At 43.4% G+C, this 14647-nt stretch overlaps 2 protein-coding genes across 6 annotated transcripts in view; one reads left to right on the top strand and one right to left on the bottom strand.

Moving 5' to 3' along the window:
* Nucleotides 1–5539, top strand: part of LOC120046553 (calcium/calmodulin-dependent protein kinase type II subunit gamma-like) — a 136142-nt gene extending 130603 nt beyond the window's left edge. The window contains exons 20-21 of the mRNA XM_038991896.1: nt 1150–1399; nt 2443–5539. Of these exons, the coding sequence (XP_038847824.1) occupies nt 1150–1382 (233 nt within the window). The 3' untranslated portion in view covers nt 1383–1399; nt 2443–5539. The remainder of the gene's footprint in view (nt 1–1149; nt 1400–2442) is intronic.
* Nucleotides 5540–6091: 552 nt separating this feature from the next.
* Nucleotides 6092–14647, bottom strand: part of LOC120046552 (bifunctional heparan sulfate N-deacetylase/N-sulfotransferase 2-like) — a 213384-nt gene continuing 204828 nt past the window's right edge. For all 5 annotated transcript variants that reach the window (XM_038991893.1, XM_038991890.1, XM_038991894.1 and 2 more), the window contains 8 exons: nt 10870–10998; nt 10388–10570; nt 10082–10178; nt 9816–9939; nt 8274–8448; nt 7779–7949; nt 7360–7572; nt 6092–7183 (listed from right to left, as the gene is read on the bottom strand). In XM_038991893.1, the coding sequence (XP_038847821.1) occupies nt 7058–7183; nt 7360–7572; nt 7779–7949; nt 8274–8448; nt 9816–9939; nt 10082–10178; nt 10388–10570; nt 10870–10998 (1218 nt within the window). In that variant the 3' untranslated portion in view covers nt 6092–7057. The remainder of the gene's footprint in view (nt 7184–7359; nt 7573–7778; nt 7950–8273; nt 8449–9815; nt 9940–10081; nt 10179–10387; nt 10571–10869; nt 10999–14647) is intronic.

Below are 14647 nucleotides of genomic sequence, written 5' to 3'. Positions count from 1 at the left end.
ATGGTTGAAAGTATAGTGATAAAACATTGAGAATTCAACCAAATTTTGGCTGTATTTTTGAGTGGGTGAATATAGGTTATTATCTCATTGATCAACGCCTCAACCAAATATTACCCAATTGTCCACTTTGACATTTCGTGGTGTGCCCAGTGGGAGAGTTGACTAACAGGTTTGAATATTTAATCTTAAATCAGGCTGTACTCTCCTTGTGACACGGGAAAGGAAGCTTGTTGTGTGCAACAGGGAGGGACAATTGAATGTAAGCTTAATAAAAGATTTGAACTTGTTAAAATATTTCTAGTCTATCTCTCTATGGGTTACAGGGTTGACGTGGTATGCTCGAAATGCTCAGTTTTCCACAACAAAACACCAGAAAAAAACATCTCGCCTGCTTTTACACTACGATATTTTTTTTATCATTTAAAAAGGGAACGTTTCACCATATTAAAACAAGAGTTCAGTTCATGTTACAGGGTTGACCGGAAACCTGACTATTGTCAATTAATCACTAATGAATAACTAGGGCTTCACAATGTTTGTGCAAACTTGGGAAAGTCTTGGGGTTAAGATCATCCTAGAAGTTGGACCTTTATTTAACTAGCCAAGTCAGTTAAGAACAAATTCTTATTTTCAATGACGTTATGGTATGAAGCCAAACCTTCATACCATAACGTGGGTTAACTGCCTTGTTCAGGGGCAGGACGACAGATTTTTACCTTGTCAGCTCGGGGATTCGATCTTGCAACCTTTCGATTACTAGTCCAACGTTCTAACCACTAGGCTACCTGCCGCCCCAAGATGATGTGAGACATGCCCCCAAAAAATGCATGAATACACACTGCTATTGGAATTTTTAACATGGTTTAGTGTAGTTAGAGCATAGATGTATGTGATCCAACTGTAAAATGTGTTTCATCAAAATGTACGCACAATGTCTGAAAGACATAAGGCACTATTCATGGCGTGACCCTATTATGTTAATTGTTGTATTTGAAGAAAAATAACATATACCAGGTAAGTCACTGAGCACACTATTTCACGCTAAAGGCCTGGTAACCATCTTTCTCTATTGTAATCTAATCAAGGAAGAAGTGCATGAAGCCAACACATGTAAGTAGATGACTGAGTGTGTCCGTGTCTCCTATGTAGTGTTGAGTAAGAACAGTAAGCCGGTCCACACCACCATCCTGAATCCTCATGTGCACCTGATCGGGGAAGACGCGGCCTGCATCGCCTACATCCGCCTTACGCAGTACATCGACAGCCAGGGACGGCCGCGCTCCTGCCAGTCAGAGGAGACCCGCGTGTGGCACCGCCGCGACGCCAAGTGGCTCAATGTGCATTTTCACTGTTCAGGAGCGCCTGCCGCACCTCTCCAGTGACCCTTTACCAGACACAGGTACTGACTGCAGAGAGCTTTATTCGAGGTTCTGTCTACATGTGTCCCTCACACTCACATACATGTACTGATACATACTGTATCTTTTTGTTTATGTAAAATAAACTCCTCAAGCCAAACCTTCATACCATAACGGTACACAGCCTACATCTTGTCACCATATTAACGTTATAGTCAACAAACAAGAACTAATGTGTTAGTAAACCCACAATCAAATCCATGTGTACAATCATGCAGTACAGGGTACAGCTAGCAGTTTAGCAGTTACACAGGCGGGTCCCGTCGGCAATAAATTAATAAAACCGAAACCTTGGAAGAATTGCATTTTTGGATAGCCTTAGCCAGCTAGCTAACATAAATAGCATTCCTCTCTGTTTGAGTTAGGTTGTTGAGTAGGCTAAATTAGCTGCATTAGCTATAAAAAGAAATACAATGAAATACAGCTAGCTCTCTCTATCTTTGTTGCTCTCCTTAGATTTTGAAGAAATTAATTTGGTCAAAACAGTTCAACTATTGTCTTTCTCTTTGAGTCTACAACTCACCGCACTTTATGCACTGCAGTGCTAGCTAGCTGTAGCTTATGCTTTCAGTACTAGATTAATTTTATGATCCTTTGATTGGATGGACAACATGTCCGCTCGGACGTCCTCCGAAAATCGTCATAATTACTGTGTTAGTCTATGGAAGGGGGTGTGAACCATGAGCCTCCTAGGTTTTGTACTGAAGTCAATGTAGCCAGAAGAGGGGGGAAAATAGCTGTCCTTCGGCTACACCATAGTGCTACCCTAGAGAGGGCTGTTGATGCTACTGTAGACCATTGCAAAACAGTGATTTGGTGACATTTATCTAAAAAGGATAACTTTTTTAATGTTTCAATATATATAAAAAAAAAGGAAATTTACTGAGTAGGATGGTTCTTCCCTTCCTCCTCTGAGGAGCCTCCTCTGCTGTATATAAACCTATTATAGTGTTGTAAACTCAGGAGTAGTTTGGAGAGGCTGCCCTGTGCACTCCCCACCACTCTCTCTCTCTCTTTTCCTCAGCTTTGCCTGAATTCTGAAGCCGATTGGAACATTTCCTCTCAGTGGTTGGATTGGCGCCTGGAGCCCGGCCGGAAGAGACCACTTGAAGTTTACAGTCCTTGGGGGGAAAAAATTAAAATAAATTATATTTAAAAGCCAACCGACAACACCACCATAACCAATCCAGTCCAACCCTAGCTAGATGTTGGGGGCCGGCTGGGGCCGAGGCCCTCCCCTCTGGACAGTGCATGCTTCTGACGCCCATAGGGGGGCGCGCGGTCTTGTTCTTTTTCAATGGATCCATATTTTTTGCCCTTTGTTTGGAAAGGTGTTTAAAGTATTAACATATGTACAAAAAATATGAAATTATTGAAAGAAATGTCACATTAATCAACAACAATGATTAAATATTAATTTTCTATATAAAAAAGGAGCAATATTAGTGGTGGTTGTTTTTTTGTTTTGTTTCACAATGAATCTAGTTGTTTTCTTTATTTTTTTGGATGCAAACAAATGCTAGGAGGGAAAATGTAAGAAAAAAACTAAATGATGATACTTAGTATTAGAATTAAGAACACCAAAGTGTAGACTTTAGGCATTTAAATATATTGTTTTAATGTAGATGTATGTTTTTATGGGTTAGGTGGGTTTCAGAAGGGACAGTGTTTTAGTATTCATATGTGTTATTGTGGAACTCTTAATTTTTATCCCCTGAATGATGCTTTATTTGAAAGTATTTTGTGTTTGAAGAAGATCATTTTTAAATGGGGACTTTATTTAATATAGTAATGTATACATAGATATTTATAAGGAGAAAGGGAAAATACTCTTTACTTTCAGTTTGGAGAATGGATGTGTGTGTGTGAGTGAATGTGTGTTCTCCTGTCCCTATTCAGGCTCTTGTGCAGTTTGAGATCCCCTGTGTACATACACACACTCACACAAGGCCCAAACCCCAGGCCCCTGTGCTGTGCCCTTTGGGTCTATAAACCAGCCTGCTCCTCCAGCTTCAGCCACAATCTCCTGACCAGCACAACCTGAAGTTGCAGAACACTACCATCGGTTTTCAGTGCTGAGTTTGCCATCTTCCTTTTGGCCTCTAGAGGGCACATGACACAATCAGTCAAGCCAACTGATACTATTCTGGCAGAGGCCCCAACCCACAAACTCTGAAAGCTCGGATACCTCTCCCTTGTATCGTTTCCTACTATGATTTTAGCATGTTTGATCAATTGGGGGGGGGGGGGGGGGGGGTCGTCTAAAATGGCATGTACTGTTTGCACATACATTTGAGACTCAATGCTGTTCTGTTCACTCCCCAGGTGAACTTTTCTGCAACTTCAGGTTAAGCTCGCCCACTCCTGGGGTCTCTACCTGTGTTTCTATAGCGAGCGACCCTGCTAATCAGCTGTGTAGCTTTTAGTGCCATTCAGTGTGACGATGTCACCCTTTGCCTGTCTCTTGTTTTGGTCCCCGTCCTGTTATCTAACGTACATTGTCTTTCTTTGCTTGCCGTACCTCTCTTTAAAAGCATGTGAAAATGAGAATGCATTAAAGTGGGGTGCTGAGTTGACCCGTGGCATGTCAGACCTCTGGCTGGGCATAAGATTGGATGGGACGGTGGAGGCTGGGTGCTTGGGAGCCACGGTGAAAGCAATCAATGGATTGGTCCCTTTGTCACGTTTTCTGTTGTAACGGTTCTAGATGTTAGTGTTCTTACTGGTGGTATTATTATGAGTGATCTGACTTTTCTTTTGAGATTGGAGCTGAAATATGGGGAGGCAGTTGAGGTGAGGGATGGGGCTCAGGCTGCTAGCAAATCACACCCTGTCCAACCCCCCACACACTTGCAGACAATGCCACAATACACATGGAATCAACACACGCACACGGTGTACTCCCAATGCAAAATATATTTGAATATATATGGACAGACACAGAAAATAAACACACTCGAAACAGTCTCACTTTAAAAAACATATCTTTGTGTTGATGGTAAAACATTGGAACACTGTTTTTCACCGTGTTGTAGAAACTTGTGTGACTTTGTACCGCCAGTGGGGTGAAGCTTGCCGTTTACCCCTTCACTTCTGTGCTAAGCAGCTCCATAGTACTCGTGTTCCATTGAACCTGTCGAAGGCCGGGTACCAAAAAGCTGAAAAAATAACCTACAGATGATATCAAAAATTATATCAAAACGTGTTGAAGGAAACATGTTAAAACAAAACTTGTGCTCTGTTTTTATCACGAGTCACGTGTGGCCCCGCCCACCCTATTGCTTGTGCTGCTGGGTGTTGTGACATATCTGCCATGAGACTGTATTCCCCTTTGCACCATGATGTGATGTATACAGTACTGAACTGTGATGTTGTTTTGGATCCGAGTAGTTTTCCTGACTTTGCGCTGTGGGCATTCACCTCTCTCCCCCACTGGGCCTGATGCTTCCATTCATTGTGTGTTCACACAGCCATGGGAATGTTCATGTGAAAGAGTATAACCATCCAGTTGATTTCAATTCTTAAAAATAATTCAAAGGGAAGAAGAGAGAAATAGTAGTTCCTGAGGGTAGGACAATTAACCTTTGATTATACTATACCTTACTGGCCAGCAGGATAGGGAGAGAGACTTGATATACAAAAAAAAGAAAGAATAATGAAAAAATAAATATTAAAAGCCAGACTTTAATAACAAAAATATATATGCAGTTTTACAAGAGGAAAAATATGCATGTCTTCTTTCTGGTAATATTTTTTACTGTCTGTTTACTTAAGAAATGGAAATCTATATATGTTACTTGCACCTTCAAGGTCAATGAAAATGGCTCTGTCTCAAATATTGAAATGAAGTGATGTATCACGTTAAAAAAAAAGTACAAAAAAAAGCCTTAGCTTGGTATGCTTCCCTTGATTTGTAAATGTACTGCATTGTAACCATATAGTGAGGGGATGCATATGACTATACTCTGAGTTGTCATTTGGATGCTGGATTTTTGCATGACCATACAATAAAGAAAATCATTACTTTAAAACTATCAAGTGTTTGTTTGAATGTTAGTAGATCATATCTTTGTTATTTAAACAAGAAACATTGAATAAAAATAACATTTCAACATAAATTGTGTCCGGTTTGTGTGTGCTAGTCCATCCTTCCAGGATCTAAACGTTGCATCTTGTGTGTGTCAATAAATCACAAGAATATTACAGTTGAGTACATTACTTATTTCATATATTTCATTTTTCTGCTTGTTCATTATAGCCCGTCTGACTAATCCCTGGGAGTCTATCCAGCAAAGGGACATCAGAGATTGAGGTCAAGTCCCTTGTTAACACTAGACTGATTAATGAACATGATCTGCCCATTTAACAGGTTTCCACCGATTCGTCGTGCTAGTGAGAGGATGATTAGATAGGAGGTATTTCACGTGATACACAAGTCTAATAAAGGAGACTCAGTCGAATTATCCATTGAAAATATGCCTTCCCGAAAACTATGATTACTACTGTACTACAGACTATAATATGTACCTCTACTCTCCTCTCTGTTAAACTACATAGGCACTGCCGTTTCCATTCCAGTCTTCTGTAGACAGCATCAGACACAGGTAAATGACAGTGGCTCCTGCATTGACAGGCATGCAAAAGCTGTGGGTAAAAAAGAGACAAATGAACAATCCATTCCAACCTCTGAGTTTATTAGAGATGATACAGCGTTGGTCTTTGTTTTGTAGTATTGGCAAAATAAACAGAAAACAAGACAGCAGCTCCTGTTACGACAGACACTCACAAGCAGAGAGACCTAGAACCTCTCTCTAGCTCATCTAGCTCTAAACTGACTGGGTACCTACGTGAGAGTGAGGGAGAATGTGCATGGTTAAAGTGTGTGGGTCCTATTAGACCGTTTGTTTATCAGAATGTACTCCAAAGGCCTCAGCTTTGGGGTAGTGGAATGCAGTCTGTAGGAGCCGTGGCCTGTGATGCACTACATCCATCCTACGGCACACGTCTTTGTCCATAGCACTAGAGTTTGCTGTCTTGTTTAGTTCATGTCTATTCTGTCACATTTCCCACCCATCCCCCACCAACAATATACAACAGCTTTAAAATTTACAACATTTTACATTCATTCTTCTGAAGAAATGAGAAGTGTGTGTGTGAGCTTGTGACCACACGCATGTTGCCGGGTTTATTCATGCACTCCAGGGCCACAAGATATCAGTTCCTGTTAAAAAGGGGGTAACATGACATTAGACCCCCCCCACCCCCTCTCAGTCTGCCAGACCCTGGCGTCAGTCAGTCCAACTGGCTGCAAGCTGAGACAAGTCCTCTACTTTCTGGATGAAGATGTGTGCGACTGCGAGGGGAAAGAGGGAGGGTTGTTTCAGCAGTCCAACTCATTAACTCCCTTATCAGAGGCCATTATTCCCCTCCCGTGAGGATTGGGTTCTACAGTGGCATTTCAGGGTGGAGGAGTCCATTGCCCTGATAGGGGGCTGTCCTCCCGCCTTCTCTCCTCTTCCACTCTCTGTAGTGACTGGTGTTGGGTGTGGGTAAACAGTGCCCTCTTACCCCGGGCTAGGCCAGGCAGGGCAGTGCTCCAGTCCCAGGCTGTGGCTGTGGTTCCGTAGGGAGGTCCAGTCTCAGCTCCAGCTGGAGCTCTGCAGCTCCTCTCTCAGCCAGGCGGGCAGGGGCTGGCCCAGCCGGTTCAGCAGCCTCAGCAGCTCCATGTTGTGCTCCCGGTAATGCTCCGTCAGGAAGGCACGCGACTGTAATACACACAACAGAGAACAGTCAGCGAAGGACTGTATGAGGCACTTGTTAAGACATATCTACATGTCAGGCAGAAGTGAAAATACAACATGGCCACTCGGAGAAACAAGCTGACAAGATGGGGATAATGTGCAGTGTCTGACGTTTTCCTTGAAAGATGGAGTAACTGTACCTCAGGAGTCATGTCAGAGTATTTCCTGCCTTTACTCTTGCCCAAACACTTGGGTCGTGCTCCTTCCACCCTCTGGCACCAGAACCCTTTACTTTCATCATACGTCAGAGCCTGGGTGTAGTTGAAGATGGGTGTGACCCCCAGGAACCTCTGGATGCCCTCCATGACCAGGGCAGGGTTGGATCGCAGTTGGGACCCATCCACTATGTGGACCTGGAAACAGGAATCACACCTCTCACATACTGGACTCCACACAGGTAGTAATGCCATGATCAATCATGGAAAATACTGTGAAGCCATGTTTCTGAAAGGATGCATTAGATGCATTTGAATTGTTCACGGGGTATCTCCTGTAGTTTTCAGTATCTAGCTGTGCACGTTTAGTATGTTTGTGTGTATTTCCAGTAATGTAATGTTACCTGGTTGGGCTGGTAGTGGTGTAACCAGCGCTCCAGGTGTGTGGCGTAGGCCCCAGGTTTAAGGCAGCGCCTCTGCAGGATGAGCAGCTCTCGGGGGGAGGCAGGCCCCGCTGTCACCACCTCCTGGAAAGTGTGGTTAACGGCCATCGGGTCCTGGTGAGCCCGCTGGTGCTGCAGGGTCACACACAGGGGAAAGGTTAAAGTTCAGACATCTTGAGTCAAAGGTTATCAGAAGTCAGATTCAGAAGAATCCCATATCAAGATAACTTTTGACAGACTTTGTACCTTTGGCCTCTTGAGAATAAATACATGCAAATAAACAGGTGAAGCTCAAATAAAAACAGATGGCATTTATTTTCTCTGGAGTGAGGCAGCCAGGAGTATCCTTTCCATGTGGTCACAACGGTCTTGACAAATGGTCTGGGAACAGTTTATATTTCATGACCCTGATGGTTCATATTATGGCTGAGGAAGTTAAGAGTGTGACAGACCCACCTGGTACCAGGAGTAGGCGCGGTCCGCTGGGTTGATGAGCACAGCAAGGATCTTGGCCCGGGACAGCAGGGCGGCCGCTCTCTTAGGGGCTACCTCTGTGTCAAAGTAGTTGGCACTTTTCTCAAACATGAAGTCTGTACTGACATTCGATGGGAAGGGGAAGAAGTCCATGTACCTGAAGAGAGGATGGGGGAGAGCAGTTACGGTTAGCAAGGGGCCATAGGAGAGCTTATGTCATAAATGTCATTTGAATGTCTTCCTGCATCATGTCCCTTTCCACCTAATGGACCATACTGTTATACATTCTCACTGATATGAAAGAAATAGATACGTGAGAGCAATATGGAGGAAGACTACACTACAAGTAAGCATGAAGGAACCACAGTGCCTTTGGAAAGTATTCAGACATCTTGACATTTTCCACATTTTGCTACGTTATGGCCTTATTCTAAAATCAGCAATCTAAACACAATACCCCATAATGACAAAGCGAAAACAGCTTTTAGAAAATGTATAAAAAAATATTTAAAAAACAGCTTATTCACATAATTATTCAGACCCTTTGCTATGAGACTCAAAATTGAGCTCAGGTGCATACTGTTTCCATTGATCATCCTTGAAATGTTTCTACAACTTCCTTGGAGTCCACCTGTTGTAAATTCAATTGATTGGACATGATTTGGAAAGGCACACACCTGTCTATATAAGATCCCACAGTTGACAGTACATGTCAGAGCAAAAACCAAGCCATGAGGTCGAAGGAATTGTCCATAGACGGTGGTGGCAACATTATGCTGTAGGGATGTTTTTCAGTGGCAGGGACTGGGAGACTAGTCAGGATCGAGGCAAAGATGAACGGAGCAAAGTACAGAGACATCCTTGACGAAAACCTGCCCCAGAGCGCTCAGGACCTCAGACTGGGGCGAAGGTCACCTTCCAACAGGACAACGACCCTAAGCACATAGCCAAGACAATGCAAGAGTGGCTTCGGGACAAGTCTCAATGTCCTTGAGTGGCCCAGCCAGAGCCCGGACTTGAACCCGATCTAACATCTCCGGAGTGACCTGAAAATAGCTGTTCAACGACGCTCACCACCTGACAGAGCTTGGGAGGATCTGCAGAGAACAATGAGAGAAACGCCGCAAATACAGGTGTACCAAGCTTATAGTGTCATATCCAAGAAGTCTCAAGGCTGTAATTATTGCCAAAGGCGCGTCAACAAAGTACTGAGTGAAGGGTCTGAATACATTTGTAAATGTGATATCATTTTTAATACATTTGCTAAAATTTCTAAAAAACTATTTTGGTTTGTCATTATCAGGTATTGGGTGTAGATTGATGAGGGGAAAAAAAGCTATTTAATACATTTTAAAATAAGGCTGTAACCTAACAAAATGTGGAAAAAGTCAAGGGGTCTGAATACTTTCCGAAGGTGCTACCATATGGATATCATATAGGCTCTTAGATCAGTTCAGACAAAATAAGGCTACAGGCTTCATTAGAGTGTTTAAATCCTCAGAGTGGTCAGCAAAGTCGTCTTACCAGTCAATGCCATTGTTGTAGTTGGGGCCGCTAAAGAACTGGATCTCCTCAAAGGTGACAAGACTGGGGAAGCTACTGGTGATGGCAGGGTGGAGGCTCAGGAACGAGTGCAGGGCTGTGGTGCCTGAAAGAACACACATGAATATACACTTTGACTGAAACTCGCCACCACAAACGCCATCACGCAACCCATTTTGGCCAAGAGAGTATGTGGCGAGCGAGAGAGTGTAGGTGTCTTGGGAAAATGCTTGGCTGCAGGGTCTCACCTGTTTTCTGTGGGCCTATGACCAGGAACCTCGGTAGTCTATCACAGGTCTTTTCTTTCGACCAGATGTCTTTATGTCTCTTGTCATGACATGGGTTCTGAGGACAGATAAAGAGGGGTTACGGTCTCCAAAAACATATAGCTAGCTTATCATTAAGTCATTTCATTGCAAAATAAAATGAAATTATGGGCCAAATGTAATTACAATAATCTCAATAAACAGTACATATCTAAAATAGGAAACAGTAACTAACAACTAATGGATTATCACGTCTGTAATAATAATTGATCATTGCAGTCCCCTAACCTGCCAGAGGGGGTCTCTCTCCTCAGGGAAGATCTGGAAGTATTTGTCAGCCAGCTGCATGGGGGGGAGTGTCTGCAGCCGCAAGTTGGTCCAACACTGAACAAACTTCACCAGGGACTCAAAGGTGTACAGGCCCAGCCGGTCATTTCCATAGTTAGACAGGTGGGTCATGAAGATGCTGATCTGGAGGAAGACAGAGGAGTCAGAGGACTATACCAACAGATGAGTAGGGAAGTGAGACCTTTCACTGTTTGTCTACGCATCTTAAATGCACACTAGGCAAAATCCCACTCGTGAAACTAAAATTGTAGCACAGATTGACATCAATTAATGATTTACACAAAAGTCAAAGTTACAGGTCATTTTCCCAAGCTAAGACTTTTCCAGAATTAAGTTTCTCAGGTCACATAGAGCAGCGGCCTGAAGAAGGTAGCAGCTCCAGTAAGGAGAGGCAGAGTATCTTGAGAGCGAAATAAACTTACAGGGTTGAGGAGGACAGTGAGGAACAGCTCTCCTCCCCTGATGCTCTTGTCCAGCTCTTTGGAGCCTCCTGGGTACTCGTTATAGAAGATGGTGTGAGTAAAGAGGCCACATGTCTGTCTGGGTAACACCTGCAGAAATTGTCAAAAAAAATGTAGGAACAGAAATAACCAACTTTCTCTTTTTTTTAACCACTTAATTAATGAATAGGGCCTTAGTACATTTGCATAAACTCTAAGCCCTTAAGAGCTCTCACTAAGCACTGAGGGAAAATCTTAACTTCTGTTTTAAGTCACATTTTCACTTAGTTATGCATTGATGTCAATGGGGGATCAAGTGGGAGATCAAGTGAAAATTAAACTTAAAGTTTAAGACTCACCTCTGCATGATTTACTATTTTTAGCAGCAATTAAAGGAGAAGTTTATCTCAAATCCAAAAGTTCCCAAGTGATTCCATACTCTCTCTTCAGTCTAGAACGGGAAAGCTGCAAAAACAGGTCAGGTGACTCACGATGTATCTTTGTGCACTGCTAGCTCTGCTCCGGAACAGCTACTGCTCTCATGCATGCTTCAGTGTTGCTTGCCTCGAGCGAGCATAAAAGGCATTTAGCTCGTCTGGTAGGCTTCTGTCAATGGGCAGCTCGCGGCTGGATTTCCATTTGTAGTCCGTAATAGTTTGCAACCCCTGCCACATCCGACGAGCGTCAGAGCCGGTGTAGTAGGATTCAATCTTAGCATTGAAGCTTTGCCTGTTTGTTGGTTCGTTTTTAGACATAGCGGGATTTCTTATAAGCGTCTGGATTAGTGTCCGGCTCCTTGAAAATCGGCAGCTTTAGCTTGGTGCGTATGTTGCCTGTAATCTATGGCTTCTGGTTGGGATATGTGTCGTCTCTGTGGGGACGATGTCGTTGATGCAGTTATTTATGAAGCCGATGACTGAGGTGGTATACTCCTCAATGCCATTGAATGAATCCCCGAACATATTCCAGTCTGTGTTAGCAAAACAGTCCTGTAGCGTAGCATCTGCGTCATCTGACCATTTCCGTATTGAGCGAGTCACTGGTACTTCCTGCAATAGTTTTTGCTTGTAAGCAGGAATCAGGAGGATATAATTATGGTCAGATTTGCCAAATGGAGAGCGAGGGAGAGCTTTGTATGCATCTCTGTATGTGGAGTAAAGGTGGTCTAGAGTTTTTTCCCCTCATAATTTCTACCAGCATGTGACATGCTGGCTACTAAGAGCGCTGCTTCTGGATGAGCATTTTCTTGTTTGCTTATGGCCTTATACAGCTCGTTGAGTGCGGTCTTAGTGCCAGCATCAGTTTGCGGTGGTAAATAGACGGCTACGAATAATATAGATGAAAACTCTCTTGGTAGATAGTGTGGTCTACAGCTTATCATGAGGTACTCTACCTCTGGCGAAAATATTAGACAATTAATAATTATTGACAAATAGACCCACACCCCCGCCCCTCATCTTACCAGACATTGCTGCTCTGTCCTGCCGATGCACGGAAAACCCAGCCAGCTCTATATTATCCGTGTTGTCGTTCAGCAACGACTCAGTGAAACATAAGACATTACAGTTTTTAATGTCCCGTTGGTAGAAAAGTCTTAAATCGTAGATCATCCAGTTTATGTTCCAATGTGCAGATTGGCCAATAATCTGGATGGTAGTGGTGGTTTACCAGCTCGCCTATGAACTCTCACGAGGCGCCCGTCCTCCTACCCCTTTTTCTCCATCTTTTCTTCATGCGAATGACGGGGATTTGGGCCTGGTCTCGAGAAAGCAGTATATCCTTCGCGTCGGACTCGTTAAAGAAAAATTCTTTGTCCAGTTCGAGGTGAGTAATCGCTGTTCTTATGTCCAGAAGCCCGTTTCGGGCATAAGAGACGGTAGCAGCAACATTATGTACCAAATAAGTTACAAACAATGCGAAAAAACAAACAAAATAGCACAGTTGGTTAGGAGCCCGTTAAACGGCAGCCATCCCCTCCGGCGCCATTATTTTGACATGGATTGTGAATGTGTGCCATGGAGTGTGAACGGGCAAGACAAAAGATTTAAGAGCCTTTGAATGTGGTATGGTAGTAGGTGCCAGGCACACCGGTTTGAGTCAAGAACTGAAACACTGCTGAGTTGTTCATGCTCAACAGTTTCCCGTGTGTATCAAGAATAGTACACTGCCCAAAGGACATCCATTCAACTTGACAACTGTGGGAAGTATTGAGTCAACATTGGCCAGCATCCCTGTGGAGTAGAGTCCATGCCTTGACGAATTGAGGCTGTTCAGAGGGCAAAAGGTGGGTGCAACTCAATATTAATGTTTGGTATAATGCATTCGGAAAGTAATCAGACCCCTTGACATTTTCCACATTTTGTTACGTTATTCTAAAATTGACTAAATCGTTTTTCCCCCTCATCAATCTACACACAATACCCCATAATGACAAAGCAAAAAAAACAAACTTAACTGACATTTACATAAGTATTCAGACCCTTTACTCAGTACTTTGTTGAAGCACCTTTGGCAGCGATTACAGCCTCGTGTCTTCTTGGGTATGACGCTACAAGCTTGGCACACCTGTATTTTGGGAGTTTCTCCCGTTCTTCTCTGCAGATCCTCTCAAGCTCAGTCCGGTTGGATTGGGAGCGTTGCTGCACAGCTATTTTCAGGTCTCTCCAGAGATATTCGATCGGGTTCAAGTCAGGATTCTGGCTGGACCATTTAAGGATATTCGGAGACTTGTCTCAAAGTCACTCCTGCATTGTCTTGGCTGTGTGCTTAGGGTCGTCTGAGGTCCTCTGTACTTCACTCCGTTCATCTTTCCCTCGATCCTGACTAGTCTCCCAGTCCCTGTCGCTGAAAAACATCCCCACAGCATGATTCTGCCACCACCATGCTTCACCGTAGGGATGGTGCCTCTAAGCGGGCTGTCATGTGCACTTTACTGAGGAGTGGCTTCCGTCTGGCCACTACCATAAAAGCCTGATTGGTGAAGAGCTGCAGAGATGGTTGTCCTTCTGGAAGGTTCTCCCATCACCACAGAACAACTCTGGAGCTCTGTCAGAGTGACCACCGGGTTCTTGGATCACCTCCCTGACCAAGGCCCTTCTCCCCCGATTGCTCAGTTTGTCCCGGGCAGCCAGATCTAGGAAGAGTCTTGGTGGTTCCAAACTTTGTCCATTTAAGAATGATGGAGGCCACTGTGTTCTTGGGGCCCTTCAATGCTGCAGACTTTTTTTGGCACACTTCCCCAGATCTGTGTCTCGATACAATCCTGTCTCTGAGCTCTACGGACAATTCCTTCGACCTCATGGCTTGGCTTTTGCTCTGAAATGCACTGTCAACTGTGGGACCTTATATAGAAAGGTTTGTGTCTTTCCAAATCATGTCCAATCAATTGAATTTACCACAGGTGGACTCCAATCAAGTTGTAGAAACATCTCAAGGATGATCAATGGAAACAGGATGCACCTGAGCTCAATTTTGAGTCTCAAAGCAAAAGGTCTGAATACTTACGTAAATAAGGTATCTGTTTTTTATGTTTAATACATTTGATTTTTTTCCCTAAAAAACTGTTTTCGCATTATGGGCTATTGTGTGTAGATTGATGAGGGAAAAAAAGTCTAAAACATTTTAGAATAAGGCTGTGACATAACAAAATTTGGAAAACGGGAAGGGGTCTGAATACTTTCTGAATGCACTGTACTCAGTGTATGTATGTTTACAATTTTGATTTCTTTAAAAAAAAAAAATTGTTGGAGTTCAGGTGTTT

Source organism: Salvelinus namaycush, chromosome 4 (assembly GCF_016432855.1).
Source record: "Salvelinus namaycush isolate Seneca chromosome 4, SaNama_1.0, whole genome shotgun sequence".
Classification (NCBI taxonomy): Eukaryota; Metazoa; Chordata; class Actinopteri; order Salmoniformes; family Salmonidae; genus Salvelinus; species Salvelinus namaycush.
This window is presented reverse-complemented; position numbering and strand designations above follow the sequence as displayed.